The sequence below is a fragment of the Lepisosteus platostomus genome, chromosome 11, assembly GCF_059453375.1.
Source record: "Lepisosteus platostomus isolate fLepPlt1 chromosome 11, fLepPlt1.hap1, whole genome shotgun sequence".
NCBI lineage: Eukaryota > Metazoa > Chordata > Actinopteri > Semionotiformes > Lepisosteidae > Lepisosteus > Lepisosteus platostomus.
This window is the reverse complement of record NC_142621.1, coordinates 42,944,733-42,960,977: the sequence shown is the minus strand read 5'-3', so window position 1 is coordinate 42,960,977 and position 16,245 is coordinate 42,944,733. Positions and strand designations below refer to the sequence as shown.

At 44.2% G+C, this 16,245-nt stretch overlaps 1 protein-coding gene across 1 annotated transcript; it reads right to left on the bottom strand.

The window, feature by feature from the left end:
• Positions 1-11,034: 11,034 nt before the first annotated feature.
• Positions 11,035-15,106, bottom strand: socs3b (suppressor of cytokine signaling 3b). The gene is made up of 2 exons (XM_088599839.1): positions 14,812-15,106; positions 11,035-13,591 (listed from the first exon to the last, which is right to left on the bottom strand). The coding sequence occupies exon 2, from the start codon at positions 13,422-13,424 to the stop codon at positions 12,798-12,800; it is 627 nt and encodes a 208-aa protein (XP_088455965.1). The 5' UTR covers positions 13,425-13,591; positions 14,812-15,106; the 3' UTR covers positions 11,035-12,797.
• Positions 15,107-16,245: the final 1,139 nt, after the last annotated feature.

Below are 16,245 nucleotides of genomic sequence, written 5' to 3'. Positions count from 1 at the left end.
AGCCCCTTTAGTTTCTTCTGAATATTTCTTTGGTATATTTGGAAAAACACATCTTAAAGGGCTCAATACCACTTCCTATTATTCCTGGTCCATGTTCCTCAGTGTAGCTTGTGGATCTATAATGTCATCTGTGACTCTGACCCTATGCTGGTTTATTACTTCTAAAATGTAGACTTGTAAATATTTAATATTTTGCCAGATATACCTTTCATCCACTTTAACTGCACTATACAGCTACAAGACCTCTTCAGAGATAAAGCTTTCCTGTTTGTCATGTTCTTCTCAGTTCTTTACTTTATTTCTCAGAAGTACAGTTCTTTGCAATCCATGATGGTGTGTTATTTTATACTCTCTTTTCACAGGATCCACAGAACCTCCACAAGCTTCTCTTGCTGCATGCCTTGTAGTTATCTTTGCACAAATTGCTGGCTAATTATTTAACAGTTTTTGCCAGTAAAGTGCATTTCCCTTGCAATGTGCAGTAGGCACCTTTTTCAGGATTGTTCCTGACCTGGATTTCTATGTCTTTTCCTGGGGGCTCAATGTAAAAGCTGGTGGTATAAAGGCATAATTCAATGTAGTTTCTAAGCATTACGTTTAAGATTTAGAGCAGTGGATTCCAGTCTTGGACCTGGGGCCAACCACTGATTTTCATTGCAGGTGAGTTCTTCACTTAATTGCATCCTGAACTGAACCAACAACTTGCTTGGTCGCAGGCCCTTCGAAAGTTTGTTTTTTTTTCACTCAAAGGTTAGAGATTTTTAAATGACTTAAGAAATGCAAAATTTAAAAGGCAGCTCGTGTGATTTTAGGAACTGAAAACAAAAAGTGCAAATTAAGACCTATTATTAGGTCTATTAAGGGTTCGATTATTTAATTGAGTGCTCATGTGGAACAGAAACCAGCAGCTGTGCTGGTCCCAAGGATTGGGAGCCCTGTTTCAGAGAACCAGCAGATGAGGAGCCAAGCTGAGAGAGAAGTGTCCACAAGCAGTGTAAACACACTCCATTGGGCTGTAGCAGGGCTGCTCAGTCCAGGTCCTATGTGTCCTGTGTGAGGGACAGTCCGTCAGCAGATTCTCAAGGCCACTAAAAAGCAGCAGTGCCTGAACAGCAGGTTGTACCTGTCATATTAGTGTAATGAAGCCAGTAATTTGGTGTTTGATCTCGCTAGGAGTTGAGCTGTACTGAAAACGTGCAGACTCGCTCCCTCCCAGACCAGCACTGGGCAGACCAGGTCCATGTCCTGAGGCACTGACCCTTGGTGCAGTCGGTAAGAGAAGCAGCTTACATGAACTCTTTTTCACACTAGTCCATTTGAAATGGTGATGTTTGTGTATTTATCTCTCTGTGGCAGTGTAAATGACAGGTCTGACGTTTCTGTGTATTACTATTGTGTTTTTGCGCATTGAAGCGTGCTGTGTGGTTTGTTGTTGTTTTTTCGGCGTGTCTCACCCAGGTCTCGTATGCCTGGGCCTAGTGGTTCAGGTGTATTTGCTTTCTTCCTCTCTCGCTCCGCTGAAGCAGCAAACCGGAAACCCTCCTCAGCGCTCTGGTTTCCTGGCGCTCTCTCTGTCTTCACAGAAAACAAACAGGACCCTGTTTTTTTTTTTCTTTTTTGGCGTTACCAAGGCAACAGAACATTTCTGGGCGTGTTGCATCGAGGAACACTTCAAAGCCCCTCTTACTGCTGGGAAGTCTAGAGCTCCTTCTCCCTCTTGCGCTCACGCACGCAGGCACGCTCGCGTGCGCACACACACACACACAGACTCACACACAGACTCACACGCAGCGCACAGGCATTTCAAACTTTTCAGAGAATCATGTGCGTTCGAAGATCGAAACACCTGCATGTGTCCTGGTGTACGCCAACATGTCAAGTACACGTCTGATATTCCAATCCAGGCCACAATAAAGCAGATAACGCACTCTCTGTTATGTTTAAAAAATGTTAAAAAAAAATTAAATGTAAAATAGAAATGAAAAATTCAATTGAAAACCACTCTCCAAACTGATGCATATTTCATATAAATTTCATGGGGACAGCACTGTGCATGCCCATGCGATCAGGCAGATCAACAGTGAAGGAAGATCTCCAGACCTACCAGCTGGGGGCTTCCTTAGGATTCCATTAACCCTCCTCAGATATCTCTAAATATACACCCCAGAGATAAATGCAATAGCAACAACAATATAGTTGTCACTGGGGTAAAACCAGTTCTTGTAAAATCCTGTGCAGGTGTGGCACATAAAATGCAGTTATTAGGCACAAACCACAGATAAATTCAAAGGTTGTCTCTTTCCTTCAGGCACCAAATTTATTTAATATTACATCAAGTTGTCAGACACTGCTTACAAGACGACAGTGTTCCAATTTCCTAAATCCAATTTGGTTTGTGCCATGTCGGGATGATTGCATTTGTGCACTGCTGCAATGATAAGAGAGGTCAGAATTTAGGCGGCAGGCTTTTTATTTTAAAAATCTGTTGTCTGTGCGCTTGGGAATCAGCAAGCTCGTCACCGAGAGACTTGGAGGGCTTTTTTTAAAAAGCAGAGGGTGCTCACTTAGGGTGGGGGACAGACTCCCTGCAGTCCATCTTGACAGTAAGTGACTGAGAGTCAGATCTTACTGCTTCTGAACCCAAAGACACCAGATGATATGCCTTACAACCTGCCAACAGCTTCCTGTTCTGCTGGCGCAGTGGAAATCTCTGATTCCTGAGTTTTACTGAGAATTTGTCATCGCCCTTTAAAATATGTTGCTTTGTCTTTCGGACATCTTGGCGTAAGCAAACCAGATTAACTGTTTGCACCATTTTTAAATGCAGCTACTGTAATCCCCATTTAACAATCTACCTGTTGCACTTATTTGAAAAACAGTTTCCAGGACTTTTTTTGTTCGTAATATTTTTCTTTGAACATTTCAATTTAGACTTCGAAAATAGTTGTAAAAAATGCACTATAACACACACTGGGATTGATGAGAGTTCTTTTTGGTTGTCTCCATTTTCTTAATGTGTTATGATTTTCCATTTTCTTGCGACTAAGAAAGTAATTGTAAAATGCCTCCTTCTCCAGTACAGTAGACACAATTTTTTTTCTGCAGGTTTAGAGGTACTTTATTTTACAATCAGACTTTTACGAGGGATGGTGATGATTACTTCAGAGGAAATAGTGTCATATCAGCAAATTGAAGACAAAAGCAGTGCCTGGTGGCTTAAGATAGCTTATGCAGCACAAATTCACAATGTTCTGACAATGCGACTGAATTTGAAGCAGAGTCTTTCTCTGTTTGAGCAGGCAGCAAAAAATCAAGTAATTTTCCTATTTACTGGAAAACGTGGCGTTTTACAGTAAGTAAATAAAAGTGTACAGTATATACAGAATGTACTTTATACCAGGCTGTGTCTGAGAGTGGTTACAGAACTGTTCTCAATACTCAGCCCTTTGTGTCTTTAACACATGCCAGGCGAGCAGCTGGAGGCAAGTCAATTAAAACAGTTTTCCTGGAAATAAACTCCACATGGTCCAGAAGGCATTTCGAGAATGGAAACCATGTGTAACAGGGAAAACTCAGAGCCTCTTTACAGGGAACAAAGCACACACATTCAAATCACGCTTATCTGGCACAGAGCAGGCCCGACCAGCTCTCCCTGCTATGCCCTGTAATGCACAGAGATTTTTAAATAGTAAGTCCTTTATGTCCCTTCTAGTGTCCCAAATAGTATCCTGGCTTGAAACAAAGAAGAACAATAGAGAAAATAAGCCTTTCTTTTTAGTTCAAAGTGAGAGCGCATAAAAACTGATGCTAAAAAAGTAAATAAATCAAGGTTCACTTTTTGGCATGTTTGCTATGTTTACAGGTATTTTACTGCTGCCTTCTCGTGCTGATGCCCTCAGTCTCCCTGGCCTGAAAAAAAAGGATCCATGACCATGGCCATGATCTCTGACCTTTTTTCTGTAATATGACGTGAGGTATTGATCTGCTGCGTAATGGGAAAAAAAATAAACAAAGAACCTGGGCTCAAAAGCAGGCACATCAAAGCGGACAGGTTTGCTCTTCCGGAGCCTTGCCAGATCAGGCCGACGACCCTGCTGAACTCACAAGCCTTGCACCACATGCCCTGAAGCGCCGTTAGGGGGGACAGGAGAGACATCTATGTAACAGATTTGTTGCGGAAAGGAGGCAAAGGAGTTGGGGCGCCACATCGGCGCAGTGGTTAGCACCGCTCCTACTGTATGCAGTGCTGTGGCCCTTTGTTCGGCTCCAGAACCAATTTGCTATCTGCGTGGAGTTTGCATGTTCCCCCCGTGTTCGTGTAGGTTTCCTCTAGATGCTCCGGTTTATTCCCACAGGCCAAAGATATACTGGTAGGTGAATTGGGCCTGGTGTGAATGTGTGCCCTGCATAGGATGGGCATCCCAGTGGTATCCCACGCTGCACCCGTCGCTTGCTGGGATAGGGTCCGGCTCCCCCTGTGACCCTGAATTAGAAGCAGCGGTTAGAAAACAGATGGATGGGTGAATGGAAAAGGAGATGGTGGTGACGATGGTGGCCAGGGGCTGGAACGGGATCAGAGCAGAGCAGTGCCAGTCCTGAGTAAGGAGGAATTCCTGACACCTCCGAGCGCAGGGTCAGCGCTGGCACAGCGGCTGAGCACTGGCTGAAAACGGGTGTCTTCTGCTCGCTGCTCCATTGGTGTGGCTCCCAGGCAGCAGTCTGCTGAAGGTTACTGCTGTGCAAGAGACTGCTTTTCCCCACTATCACACAGCCTCAGCGCAGGATGTATAAAAAGCTCAGTGCATTCTTTTCCTGTTAGGTACGCCACAATACAAGGCTGACATCCGATATGCCTGGCCTGCTTCCCAGCAGACATGAGCTTACTGAGTTACAGCGTCTTTCAATCAGAGAGCTGCTCCTCCCCTACCTAGGCTTCACATCTACCGTTTGACACTTGTGGAAGAAGTGGTAGGAATCTGAGAATATGCACAGTGCTGGTAAACTAGTGTATATAAGTGAAACTCCACTCTCCCTTCATGATGTCTGCAATGCCAAAGCGAAGGGACTCTTCCTGTCCAACATCCAGCGTTTTAGATAAATATTGATTTGTAGTGACCAGGATTCCATTTAAGCTTGTGGTTTGTAACCCAGCTGTTGTCATTAGAATACTGCCATAGGAGCATTAATCATAATAATAATAATCAGGATCTCAATCTGCCTTTTTTGTGGTTACACACTTTCCATGTGTTAAACCAGGTATTCTTAATTCACCATTTCCACAAAGAAAAAAGGGACTAGCGTGCTATGTGATGTCAGTCAGCCTGGATCCATGCTATTGAGACAATGTTGATAAGGGCGATTGTCATTGTCATCATCATCATAGTGTTATCAAAACATCACACACCCTTCTTCAGTGAATGAGGAAAAAGGTTATATACAAAAAAAAAGATATACACGGTGTACAGCAGAATGAAGCATAACTGTTACTTTCCATGTGTGACTTTGTTTTTTGTAAGTATTATGCACCATACATAGATGCAGACATGTGACATTTGTCTCTGTGACCTTTAAAGAGTACATTCTGGCACCACTGTTATGATTTCCCACTCACATCTATTGTGTGACCGAAGGGTGTGGTGATTACCTTAAATCATGCTTCTGCTACCTTTGTGAGGGATTTTTCTTTGCTTTTGTGGAGAGCGGGGAGAGGCTGTGGAGGGAGTGCATTTTTTCTTTTTGCTTGCAAAGTCTCTCAGTGCTGAAAAAGAGAAATTCTGCATGAGTCACACTGCCCGCTTTGATCCAGACTGTGTAGCTAGGCACCGCCACAAATTAAAACTGGAAAATGTGTTTCAATACTTGCATAGAGAAGAATTTCCAAAGCTGATTGTGTTTCAGATGTGCTGCAGAAGGCTGAGAAAATGTTTTCTGTCCATGCTTTTACTGATTCTTCTTATGTGTGCCCTATACGATATAAACACCTTGATAATCATCCTGTCCTCATATTCCAGTGTTCATTACCCTCAACTTGCCCCACATTTTTTCTTCTTCTGTTTAACAGATGTGTTTGCCGAGCACACTTCTCTCATTAGCTCCAAATTTCTCTGCTTTGAACTTCACACAGATCCAGTTGCTTTCTTTAAGCATCCTAGCCTTACAGTAAAAAAAAAAAGTCCCTACATTCTTCTGGAAGCAACTCCTCTAATCTGCAGAGAAAGGATTTGTCTTGCTTTTTAATTTCATGTTCCTGCAGAGAGATACTAACTTTGATCATGAGAAGCCGGACTCCTTCAGTAAAATTTATAATTGCTCGCAAATTACGTTGGCAGCCAGCTCTGTGTGCAGGGATGACGTGCCACCTTCAATATGAGCATAGCACCACAGCACGCAAAAATTGTAAAGCTGAATCAGACTAGTTTTCAGAATTCTATATTCCAGTTTCCTACTGGTGAGCTATTTCTCATTGTAATTCTATGCCAAAATACAGCTGTTTAGTGGCTTTCCAACCAGAGCACACCGAGAAAGCACATGCAAAAGCAGGGAGAACATACAAGGGCACAGACAGGGCCCCAGGTGCAGTACAGAACTCAGGGCCCCAGCGCTGCAAGGCAGCAACATAACCTACTGCTCCACCATACCACCCATATTGCCTTTCCATTTCTTGTAAAAGATGTTTTGTTTGAGGGGCTTGTTGGGACAGGTTGTATAGGTAGTGACGACAAGAACTGGTAGAGCTTTGGCTGTTTTCAGACTGATTTTTTCTGAGCACTTCAGTAAAGGAACATCTGCAGTTCAGGAGTGGGGTGAATCATGCATTGAGTCAGATATTTACAGCGGAGCCTTTGTGTCAGTAGTTCCTTCTGAGGACAGTTATACGTCCAATGAAGTAACTTTATTTTGGAAAGACCTTCAGACAAGGAGAGAAAAAACATGTGAATGATTTATTCATAGAAATATTGGTTCTATGATTTTGTTCTATATTCCTGTATTTTACATCAAAGTATGGTGGCTCTGCATTTTGTACATGTTTTTAAAATATTGATTTTTTTATGATGCAGTTGCGATGCAGATACCAAATAAATATGTGCACACAAGACAAGTCTTTCACAGACACATTGATTTTACTGTCAGTTTGTTAGTAAAGTCAATTCTTTCTTAACAGTAGAAGGTATTTACAGTTAAAGGTACAGCACAAATGTTTAGTGTTTAGCCTGGACAACTTAAGTTTGTGGATAAAGGATGAATTAGTCAGTGTAAATGTGAATTATTATAAGCTAAGGAAACAGAAAACCTGCTAGATTCTGGACCCAAATGGTAAAAAATGGGCACCTCTACCAATTACGTTCAATCTGCTGTGGCTTGAAAACCACTGATTATTCCAGTCGTATTCCTGGTAAGGGTTGTGGCAAATAGTGGTTATCCTGGAATCTCCTGAGCCTGTGCATCGTAGGGCACACACAAACCCATGGGAACTTTACAAAACATTAGACACGTCACTTGCCTATAGGAGGTCAGACGGTACTGCAGTATCTGGGGAAAAAACCCATTTGGGCGGGCTAGAACATGCAGACTCCACACAGAATGTTCCACTTGTCCCGAATTGAACCCTGGACCCAAGAGCTGGGAGGCAGCAGCTCAAACAGCAATACCATGTACGTGAAGAAACTGCGGAGGAGGTGAAGCTTGCGCAAGTGTAGCCATTATGCACAATTTTATCTTTCAGTGTCCTCTCTGATGCATGTCACCTGCCTTCTCCTCTTTGGCCCTGGTTCTCAGTCTGTTAGTTTTTTTTTTGGCCCTGTAACTCCATTCAGCACTTCTGATACATGTGGGAGCCTGCTATGTGCTTTGCTTTTGAAAGTTAGTAAAAGAGCAAGCCCTGCCAGCAGCACACATGCTACAGCTGAGGAGTCGGCAGGCTCCTCAGCTCACTAGTGCTCAGACACTGTTGTTCTCTGCTTCAAGCACCAGTCACCAGGACTTGGAGAAAAGGAGATGTACGAAGTGCTTACTGGACATCACAGATTCAGTTTAATACAGGTTAGAAATGATTGAATTTTAGTGCACGGTAGCTCTCATGCTACCCCAGTAACGCAAAAACGAAGAAAAATGTATCTGAAGTAATAAGCCAGTGGTTACAATTCCTGCTCTCTTGCCAGGAGAATCAGGTTATCTGAGTTCTTCTCGTGGAAAGATGCTCAATCCACAAAGCACCCTTTGAGCTGGTCCTTGTCTTTACCTCAGGTAGCGTCGTTCCAGCCTCTTCCCAGAAACTCGTCATCCGATGGCGGCCTCGTGCAGCTCGGCTGTGGATTTCAGCTGGCACCCAGTTGGCCTTCACTCGCCTCTAAATTCCAGCCCTGCCGATGTTCTCTCCCAGGGCTGGTGTGAGGCCAGGGGGAAGGGGTGCCTGCAGACAGCCTTCCTCAGCTGCGAAGATTTGCTGCCTCTTTGTTTTAGAAGTTGCTGGTTACCAATAGGTGGAAGAGAAAAACTCAACCGACAGGCAGAATTCCTCCGTCCATCCATTTTCTGATCGGTTTGTCCAGTTCAGTGTCGCGGGGCAACTGGGGCTTGTCCTGGCAAGCAACGGGCACAAGGCGGGGTACACCCTGGACAGGACGCCAGTCCGTCACAGCGCAGACACACACACACACACTCTTAGAAGGGTCAGTTTTCCCAGAAGCCACTTATCCTAACAGTAATTGTCATTGGCAGCTCACATGAACGTGAAGAGAACATACAGTAGAAACTCCATGCAGACAGCACCCCAAGTTTGAAATCAAACCCAGGGCTCCAGCACTGTGAGGCAGAAATGCTAACCACTGTCACACCCAAGTACCATTCCTGGCGTTGATTATTTTATTTTAAGGTAATAATATGCCCGACAGAATTGGACTCTTCTGTGCACGGTTAATTGAGCTGAATCAGAATAAAAAATCGTAGTCACCTTTGGTCTTGTTGCAGAGAAGATGTACAATTCAGTTTCTTACGCTCAGACGCATGCTTGTCCAGGCTCTACAGAATGGGACAGAATCCCACAAAACAGCATCTGCAACTTGGCGAAAAGCACATGATTCAGTTGTAGAGCTAATATTGTTTCCAACAGAGGCTACACATGTTAGTAGCTTGTGTGACTTTCACTGTTCATCCTCTGTTAATCAACCCAGTTCCTGGAATGTTAATCATCATAATGTACTTACCATTGTCATGTCTGTTTAGGTGATACATTACTCAGAGCACCAACTACAAAAGAACTGTAATTTTCCTGATTACTTTGTGAATTTGTCGCAGATACGTTTTTCATGCTCAGTCGACATGTTTTTTTTCATATACTGCATGCAGTTTATTCACGGTAAAAATACATTATAAACCACAAAATCAAATCACACTGCTTCTGTGTCTGTGGTGCATTGATCATATTCTATTTTTTCTGTCTGTCAGAGCTATGTTTGAGGATAACACTGCCAGTGTTATCTTGGGAAAGCATTGGTGTCTTATCACAGTACTGTGAGCCCACTGTATGCAATTATTTCAGAATGTTAAAATCTCTTCTTTTTAATTAAATATCACTCAGTGGGCAAGTTGACACAGAGAGGAAAACACTTGATTAATCGACACTAGGAGAGAAGAGTGTGTTGGTGTTTTTCGTCTCGTATTTAACCCCTGAAGATGATTGAATAATAAAATTAAATGGCGTAGAATCCTTTAGCTGGTTAACAACAAACAGCTGTCTTTTTTACATTTTAAGATGCCTCCTTACGTACTTTATACTTATGTCTGGTTTTTTTGTTATAGAATACTTACCTATGAAAGCAGCAGCATCTTATTTTAAAATGTCATTTTATGTTTCTCCCTATATGCAATGCATAACGTAGCAGTGGAGGAAGTTCAGTCTTAGTGTAGTCATAAAACAAAGTAATCAGTTCAAAGAAGACAGGTGAGGAGATTTATTTCAAGAAGCATTCTGTAGTTCAAACAGAAAGCTGCCCGGTTGCACAAAAAGCTTAGTTCACATTCTGAACCCACCTGTCTGTCACTTTTGACAACTACAAAGTCTAGAAATGAAGACTGCTCTCCCTTAAGAGTAACTTGACTCAGTGGGCTTTTCTGTGTAAGACGGAGGGAAATATCCGTGGGACTTGAATGAACAACTGCAGGAGAAGGAGCTCAGTGCCAGTATGAGTTGAGTACTACAGACCTCTTTCTGTTTCGTGGGAAGCGCAATGTGAAGTGTTGTACCCGTGTGCTGATTCATAGAAAGCATAAATAACAGAGGCTGTGCCCGAGTAGAGGAGTGTTACAGTAAACGCTTATGACTGTCGGTCCAGACAGCTCTGAATCACCAGTGGAACTTCGAGAAGAGATGAGGAAGGACGACGAGCAATTTCAAGAGCTCAGAGACCCGCGAAGGGACCAAGAAATGTCTTTTAACACACTTCCAGCTGAAGTTTATAAAGACCCTAGGAAAAGAGTGTGTAAATTGTAACATACTACAGATGCCAGAAGTGAAACTTGACATGCTTACCAATTGAAACCCTAAGAAAGCACCTCTGATAGACATTAGTCTTCTCAGTGCAGCTTAAAACGGCATTTAATCCTTAAGGGTGATGTTGGATTTAACTGATTTCTATCCCAATGCCCAGGGGGTATGAATATTTAGAAATGCACAAAAACTAGAATAATTCCACCCGGAAACATTCCGGAGGATCCGATGGGTTCCCACCTATCCTTTCTGCATTTCAACATGGGATTAGTCTCTGCTTGCTCCTTTGCATCCTGAACTCTCCACACAGCTCCCCCCCCCCGAACCACTGCATGATCTGCATGCATCACGCTCTGCAGTTATTCTGCACAGGGCTTTCACTGCTGTCAGCCAGCTGTGGCGCATCTAATTACTCCAATTAAGAAATGATGCTGAATCCAAAGACATCCGTAAAGATGTTTTTCACGATGATGTGCCAAACATACTTTCTCTCCCTACACCACACCATCGGTGACTAAGGGAAAGGAACAGAAATACACAAAAGCAGGTTTAATTTTGTAAAAAATAGTGCTCTTTATTATAAATTATTGAAATGTTTTATAAATATAAATATGTGCAAAGTTTCTTTTTTTGTTTTTGTTTTTTGTTTTTCCCCATAGATCTTCAAGCTTGTACTACCAGTCATCGGGCTGGACGTTAAGGTGGAATCTTTATAAAAGACAAAAAAAAGGTTTTCCGTTTGTTTTCACACATGTAAACATTTTCTTGTTTTTATAAAAATACTACATGGAACTCCCAACCTTTCTGCGGTAACAGGCAAGGCACCGAGAAAGGAAGGCTGATTCCGCCCCATACATTCATTAGCAAGCAGATCTCCTGTCGTGCTTGAGAAACAAACGCCACCTTATTCATCAGGGTACACTTCTGATTTTAAAAAAAAGGCCTTGAGACAACACTGGTTCAGATAAACCTGCCCCCTCCCCAGTGCTCCTAGGTGTGTTTAGCTCATGCTTTGCAATGCCACCACTCTTGTTCTACAGCTTTGCCTTCACATTATCTTTAGCTGGGATTGGAAATCTCGGTCAGCTACCGACGTCCTGGTCACCTCTTTCCACCTTCTCCTTAATCGGAGCTGCTTTGCAATAACCAGAAAGCAAAGGTGCCTGCAGTTTCACGTGCGTACCCTAGCACAGCGGATCTCAAGAGGAGAGAGCTCTCTTGTCAGTTATAATTTCCACCCATCAGTGGCATGCAAGCAAAGATGGCCACAGTAACCGAAATAAAACACCCGTCGGAGCTGGGAGATAATGCCAGAATCAACTACAACTCTTCCAAAACCATCCAGAATAAGACGGTTCTTGTTCTGCGAGTTGTGGATTTCCAGAATTTGCAAACCTCACAGCTCTACACTGGCCTCAGTGATTGCTGGCACACAGGCTGCTCCGTCAGACGTATTTTACTTCGGATACAGTCAGGATTTTCCACTGAATAATGGATCTGAAATCTTGGGTGTAGGTTTCCTCACAGTGTTTGGATTCATGGTGAAGGAATCTCATGGAGCCTTCCACACACTTAATACTTTCAGTCTGTAGAACTGTACTAGTCTCACAATGCGTACAGTTAGACCAGGCCAAAGGGCTGATTCACCAGTGTCTCAGAAGAGCAGGGCTGATGTCCTGTGGGTTCTTATCCCCACACCCACTTAATAGGTAACAATACTTGGCAGGCACTAGTGGAAATGTCTGAGTCACCCAGCCTTCTGGTTCTGGGTCTTAGTCAAACGTAGGACTAAAAACCTGGGTCACATTTCTCCATGAGAAGTTAAATGTTACATTATAACATTTCTGATCAAACAGTGAAACATGGCGCTTAGCCAGAGCAGCAAACTGGTACGCTAATCAGGTACGAGGTTAAAAAGGACTGGTGTTAAAACACAACGTGAGTCGCAGTTGCACTGATTAGAATATTGAACACCAGCTCCTTCCTTAATCCTGGACAGATCTGTGCTAGTGATCCCTTCTCGAGCGTCTTACTACAAACAGAAGGCACAATCGGGATCCACTGCCTGCTAGTGAAAGAGAACTATGTACCATCCTCAATACTAGAGTGACATGCTAGCTACACAGCCGCTCCTGTTGTCTTGCATGTTCTTCAATTTTAATTTTAAGACTTTAACACAGATTCCTTCTGATCAAGTTGGCCCCTTTGGTTACAGTACAGAGATTCCTCACATACAAGATTTCCACCTTAAACAAGTCACTGAGGCCATTTCTACGAGTGTCCGCTCCAGCTGGGGGGGCGGGGGGGGGCTTTAAATAGGAGCATCGTAATCCTGGAGGAACTCCTTGACCGTGTGGGGCAGCTGGTCCCTTTTGCTGGAGATGTCAATGTGCCCATTGACGGTTTTCCGGCAGAGGTGCTGTAACGTGGACATGCTGGAGGACAGAGGCCGGAGCAGTTCGAGTGGGATCTTCTCCCCGCCGGAGTAAATGAAATAGGTGCTCCTCCCGTTCCCTGCGGATGATGTCCCTTTGGAAGGCATATAGTGGTGAATCAGTTTTAGCACGCAGTCGAACCTGGGGACCGACTGCGCGTTCTTGGGGTCAGTTTGGAGGAAGAAGGAGCAGCTGTCGCACTGGATGCGCAGGTTCTTTGTCCCGGAGGCAGTCTTGACACTGAGGGTGAAGAAGTGCCGGTTATCCGAACTGTCCCGTATCAGGAACGTGCCGGCTGGCTCAGAGCTCAGCAGGTTGTTGGCCTCCTTCCCGCTCACCGTGTTCCAGTAAAAACCGCTCTCCTGCAACTTCCGGACGGCGTTCAGGATGAGCTGGTACTGCAGCTTGGAGCTGAAGGTCTTGTAGCGGTGAGGTGGCAGCCGCATACTGGCGTCGAGAGGGCTGCTGCTCATCGCGGAGTCAAACTTGCTGTGGGTTACCATGGCGCTGCGAACGCGCCCTGAACTTCCCGGTCCTCACGACGCAGTGTCCAGAACGGGGCGACCTCTCGGGGCAGGGTCCGAAGTCCAGGCAGGGGTACGGAGAGGATCCTGGTGTTGCTCTTCCACTAGAGCATCAGGATCGGCTATTCTTGGCCTTTAACCACACACTGGGGAAAAATAAAAAGCAAGCGTTAGGCGACATGGGTGAATACTCTGGCTACAATAATCCAGTGTACCTCGGTAGAGTTCCCTAATGCCACATTAAAGCTGATTCAGCACACTGCTTTAGTACGTGGCCCAGAGGGGAGACACAACTCTGGACACTGACATCTGCCTTTTAGGAGCGAGAATTTCCGTAACAGAATATAACTTCATTTTGACAACCAAAGCACCTGGTGGGACTGGAAGCGCAAATATCCCAGGCTGGAGGAGACACAGTTTCCATCTTAAAGACTCGGTGTGTGAAACAGCATTTTGATTGCATCTCCGGTTTACGCAAATTCTGCGTTGACCTTATCACGATCTCCTTTGATATCATCGAAAAAATCTCACTGGGGTTTTGTGAGCCAGGCTAACGGAGACTGTCTGGTCCATTCTTAATCTTCGTCGAATCGCACAGCAGTCATTCCCCTCTTGGGGAAAAAAAAAAAAAACACCCCTTCCCAGTTCTGCTGCGCGTCTGATCTTTTTTCAAGACATACAGGAGGAATACCGCTTTTGGTTTTTCCCTGCGGTGAAACTACATTACAGTACAAGTACCGCACAGCGCTGCGGGATACGGTAACAACCCCCGTCATTAAAGAAGAGTTACTTGAATTCTCTCCGCATCTGCTCTTAAAATATGCTGAAAAGTAATTCTTTTGAGTCTAAAGAACGCTCCATTCTCCTGTTCTGGGAAACATTATAGGGATAAAAGCATCCCAGGACAGTCTCCCCTCTGTTATGAAAAGGGGCCCCAGTTTCCTGACTAGCGATCTGTGGAGCCATCCCCCCTCCATGCACCCCCGAGCACACCTCCCCCATCTGTATATTCCCTCAACTCGATCCACGATATTCAACAAAGTTTTGAAGCCCCGGAGGAACCAGTATCTTGCACAACTGAATGCCATCTTGTCTTAGCTGGACCATGCGGCTGAAATTTAGTGTTTGGTAATCACTCATGCGTTTAATAATTTCCATCCTTCTACACGCGTCTCAGTGAGGCAAACACCCTTGTCTTGTTAAACCCTGTTATTTTTGTTTTATACATGAATGATCAGTAATGTTCAAGGTAAGGGCTATTGGTAAATCGCTGTTGATCTACACAGAGTACCCCCTAAAAAAAGTTTTGAATAGCAAACTCGTAGGAAAAAAAATGATTTTTTTTTTTAAACAGCGGTATAATTACCTTGAGGAAGGTTTCAAAAACTAGTATCCTTTTTTTTTTGTTCTTGTTGAAAATGTTAATTAATCCAAATGCGTCTTCTTTAACCTGAACTTTTGCTCGGGCTCAGTCGAGGGTCTCCACAATAAGGCGATGCAAGGAGAAAGAGTTACAGGGTCCCGGGCTTGAAGGCGCTCTGCAGGAGAGGACGACAGAACAGCCCCCCTTTTAAATGACTTGGAGCTACAGAGCTTTTGTACTCGCCGACTGTAACCCAGGCAGTGGCAGCCGTATAATGCCAAAGTCCCTCGGCTAGTACAGTTCATATGCTGTAAGAAGCTCCACCCCCCACCTTCCAGTAAAAGACACAGTTTTCATGTTTTTAACCGGCCTGTTCCTGGTACTCACACAGCCCAACCCCTCCCCCTCTCCCTCTCTCTCCCTCTCTCTCTCGCTCTCTCACCGCTTCCCCGCTTTGAATACACTGCTCTCATTCTTACAAGGTGAAGCAAGTTCAGGTTGTGGGCTGCCCAGTGCTTCCCTATGAGAAGGAGCAAAGGGACTCCCTTACGGTAACCCGCGATCTCCATTTCCCCGTCAACCACTAAAAGCGCTGAAGCCGAACAAAACAAAACAAAACCAAACAAAACAAAAAAAGACAACAAGACATAAAACGCAATTTACCAACAGCGGAATGTTAGCTATCCATGTCTGCGCTGTCCTCTTACTCTGTAATTCGCTTAAGGGGTCATGAGATCGGAGATAACGCTTTGCTTATCTTATTCGGGAAGACTGATTAGGCTGCGCTTTCCTCGCAGTGTGAGGCGTGGACTTCCCGTGGGTGGGTGAGAGTGGGGGGCACAGGGGTACTGTAGGTCGCGTCCGTCAAGTCAGCCTTTCGACGACGACCTCCACTGGAATAAGGAGACGCGAACTTTTTTTTTACAAAAAAAAAGAAACGGCTTATTAAAACGCAGTGTGCTCCGCTCCCGCTGTCCTTGAGGGGGCACTCTTTATCAAATGTTAAATATTTGTTTTAAAATTGGGCAAATCTAAAGACGCCAGAGTAAACAAAACTCTTTTTCGCTAACGTACCCTTAGGGAAGCGCATCTTCAGGTGAAATCAATTCAGACTAGGATACACACATACAGACTACGTGCAGAAATGAGTGCAATCCGCTACCCTCTTGGGTGATATGTTTCTCAGTGAGATGCACTAAATTACAATAATTCCTGTCAGTCTTATTATTACTTGCATGTAGCTCGGGAAATCAGGTGGACCCCCCCAAACTCCCTTCAGCGTGATTTATGATTTAGGGGGTCAGGAATTAGCCGACTTCCAGGCAGATTTAATGTTCCATTCGACATTAATCACTACGTCGTTTTTTTTCAGTTTTGTGTTCATTTGTTCCATTTCTTAAGAGCAGAATGACTGGAAACGAAAATGGATAATATTTT

Bases quoted from the DNA above. Each gene is read 5' to 3' on its own strand.
- socs3b (XM_088599839.1), bottom strand. From the start codon at position 13,424: ATGGTAACCCACAGCAAGTTTGACTCCGCGATGAGCAGCAGCCCTCTC.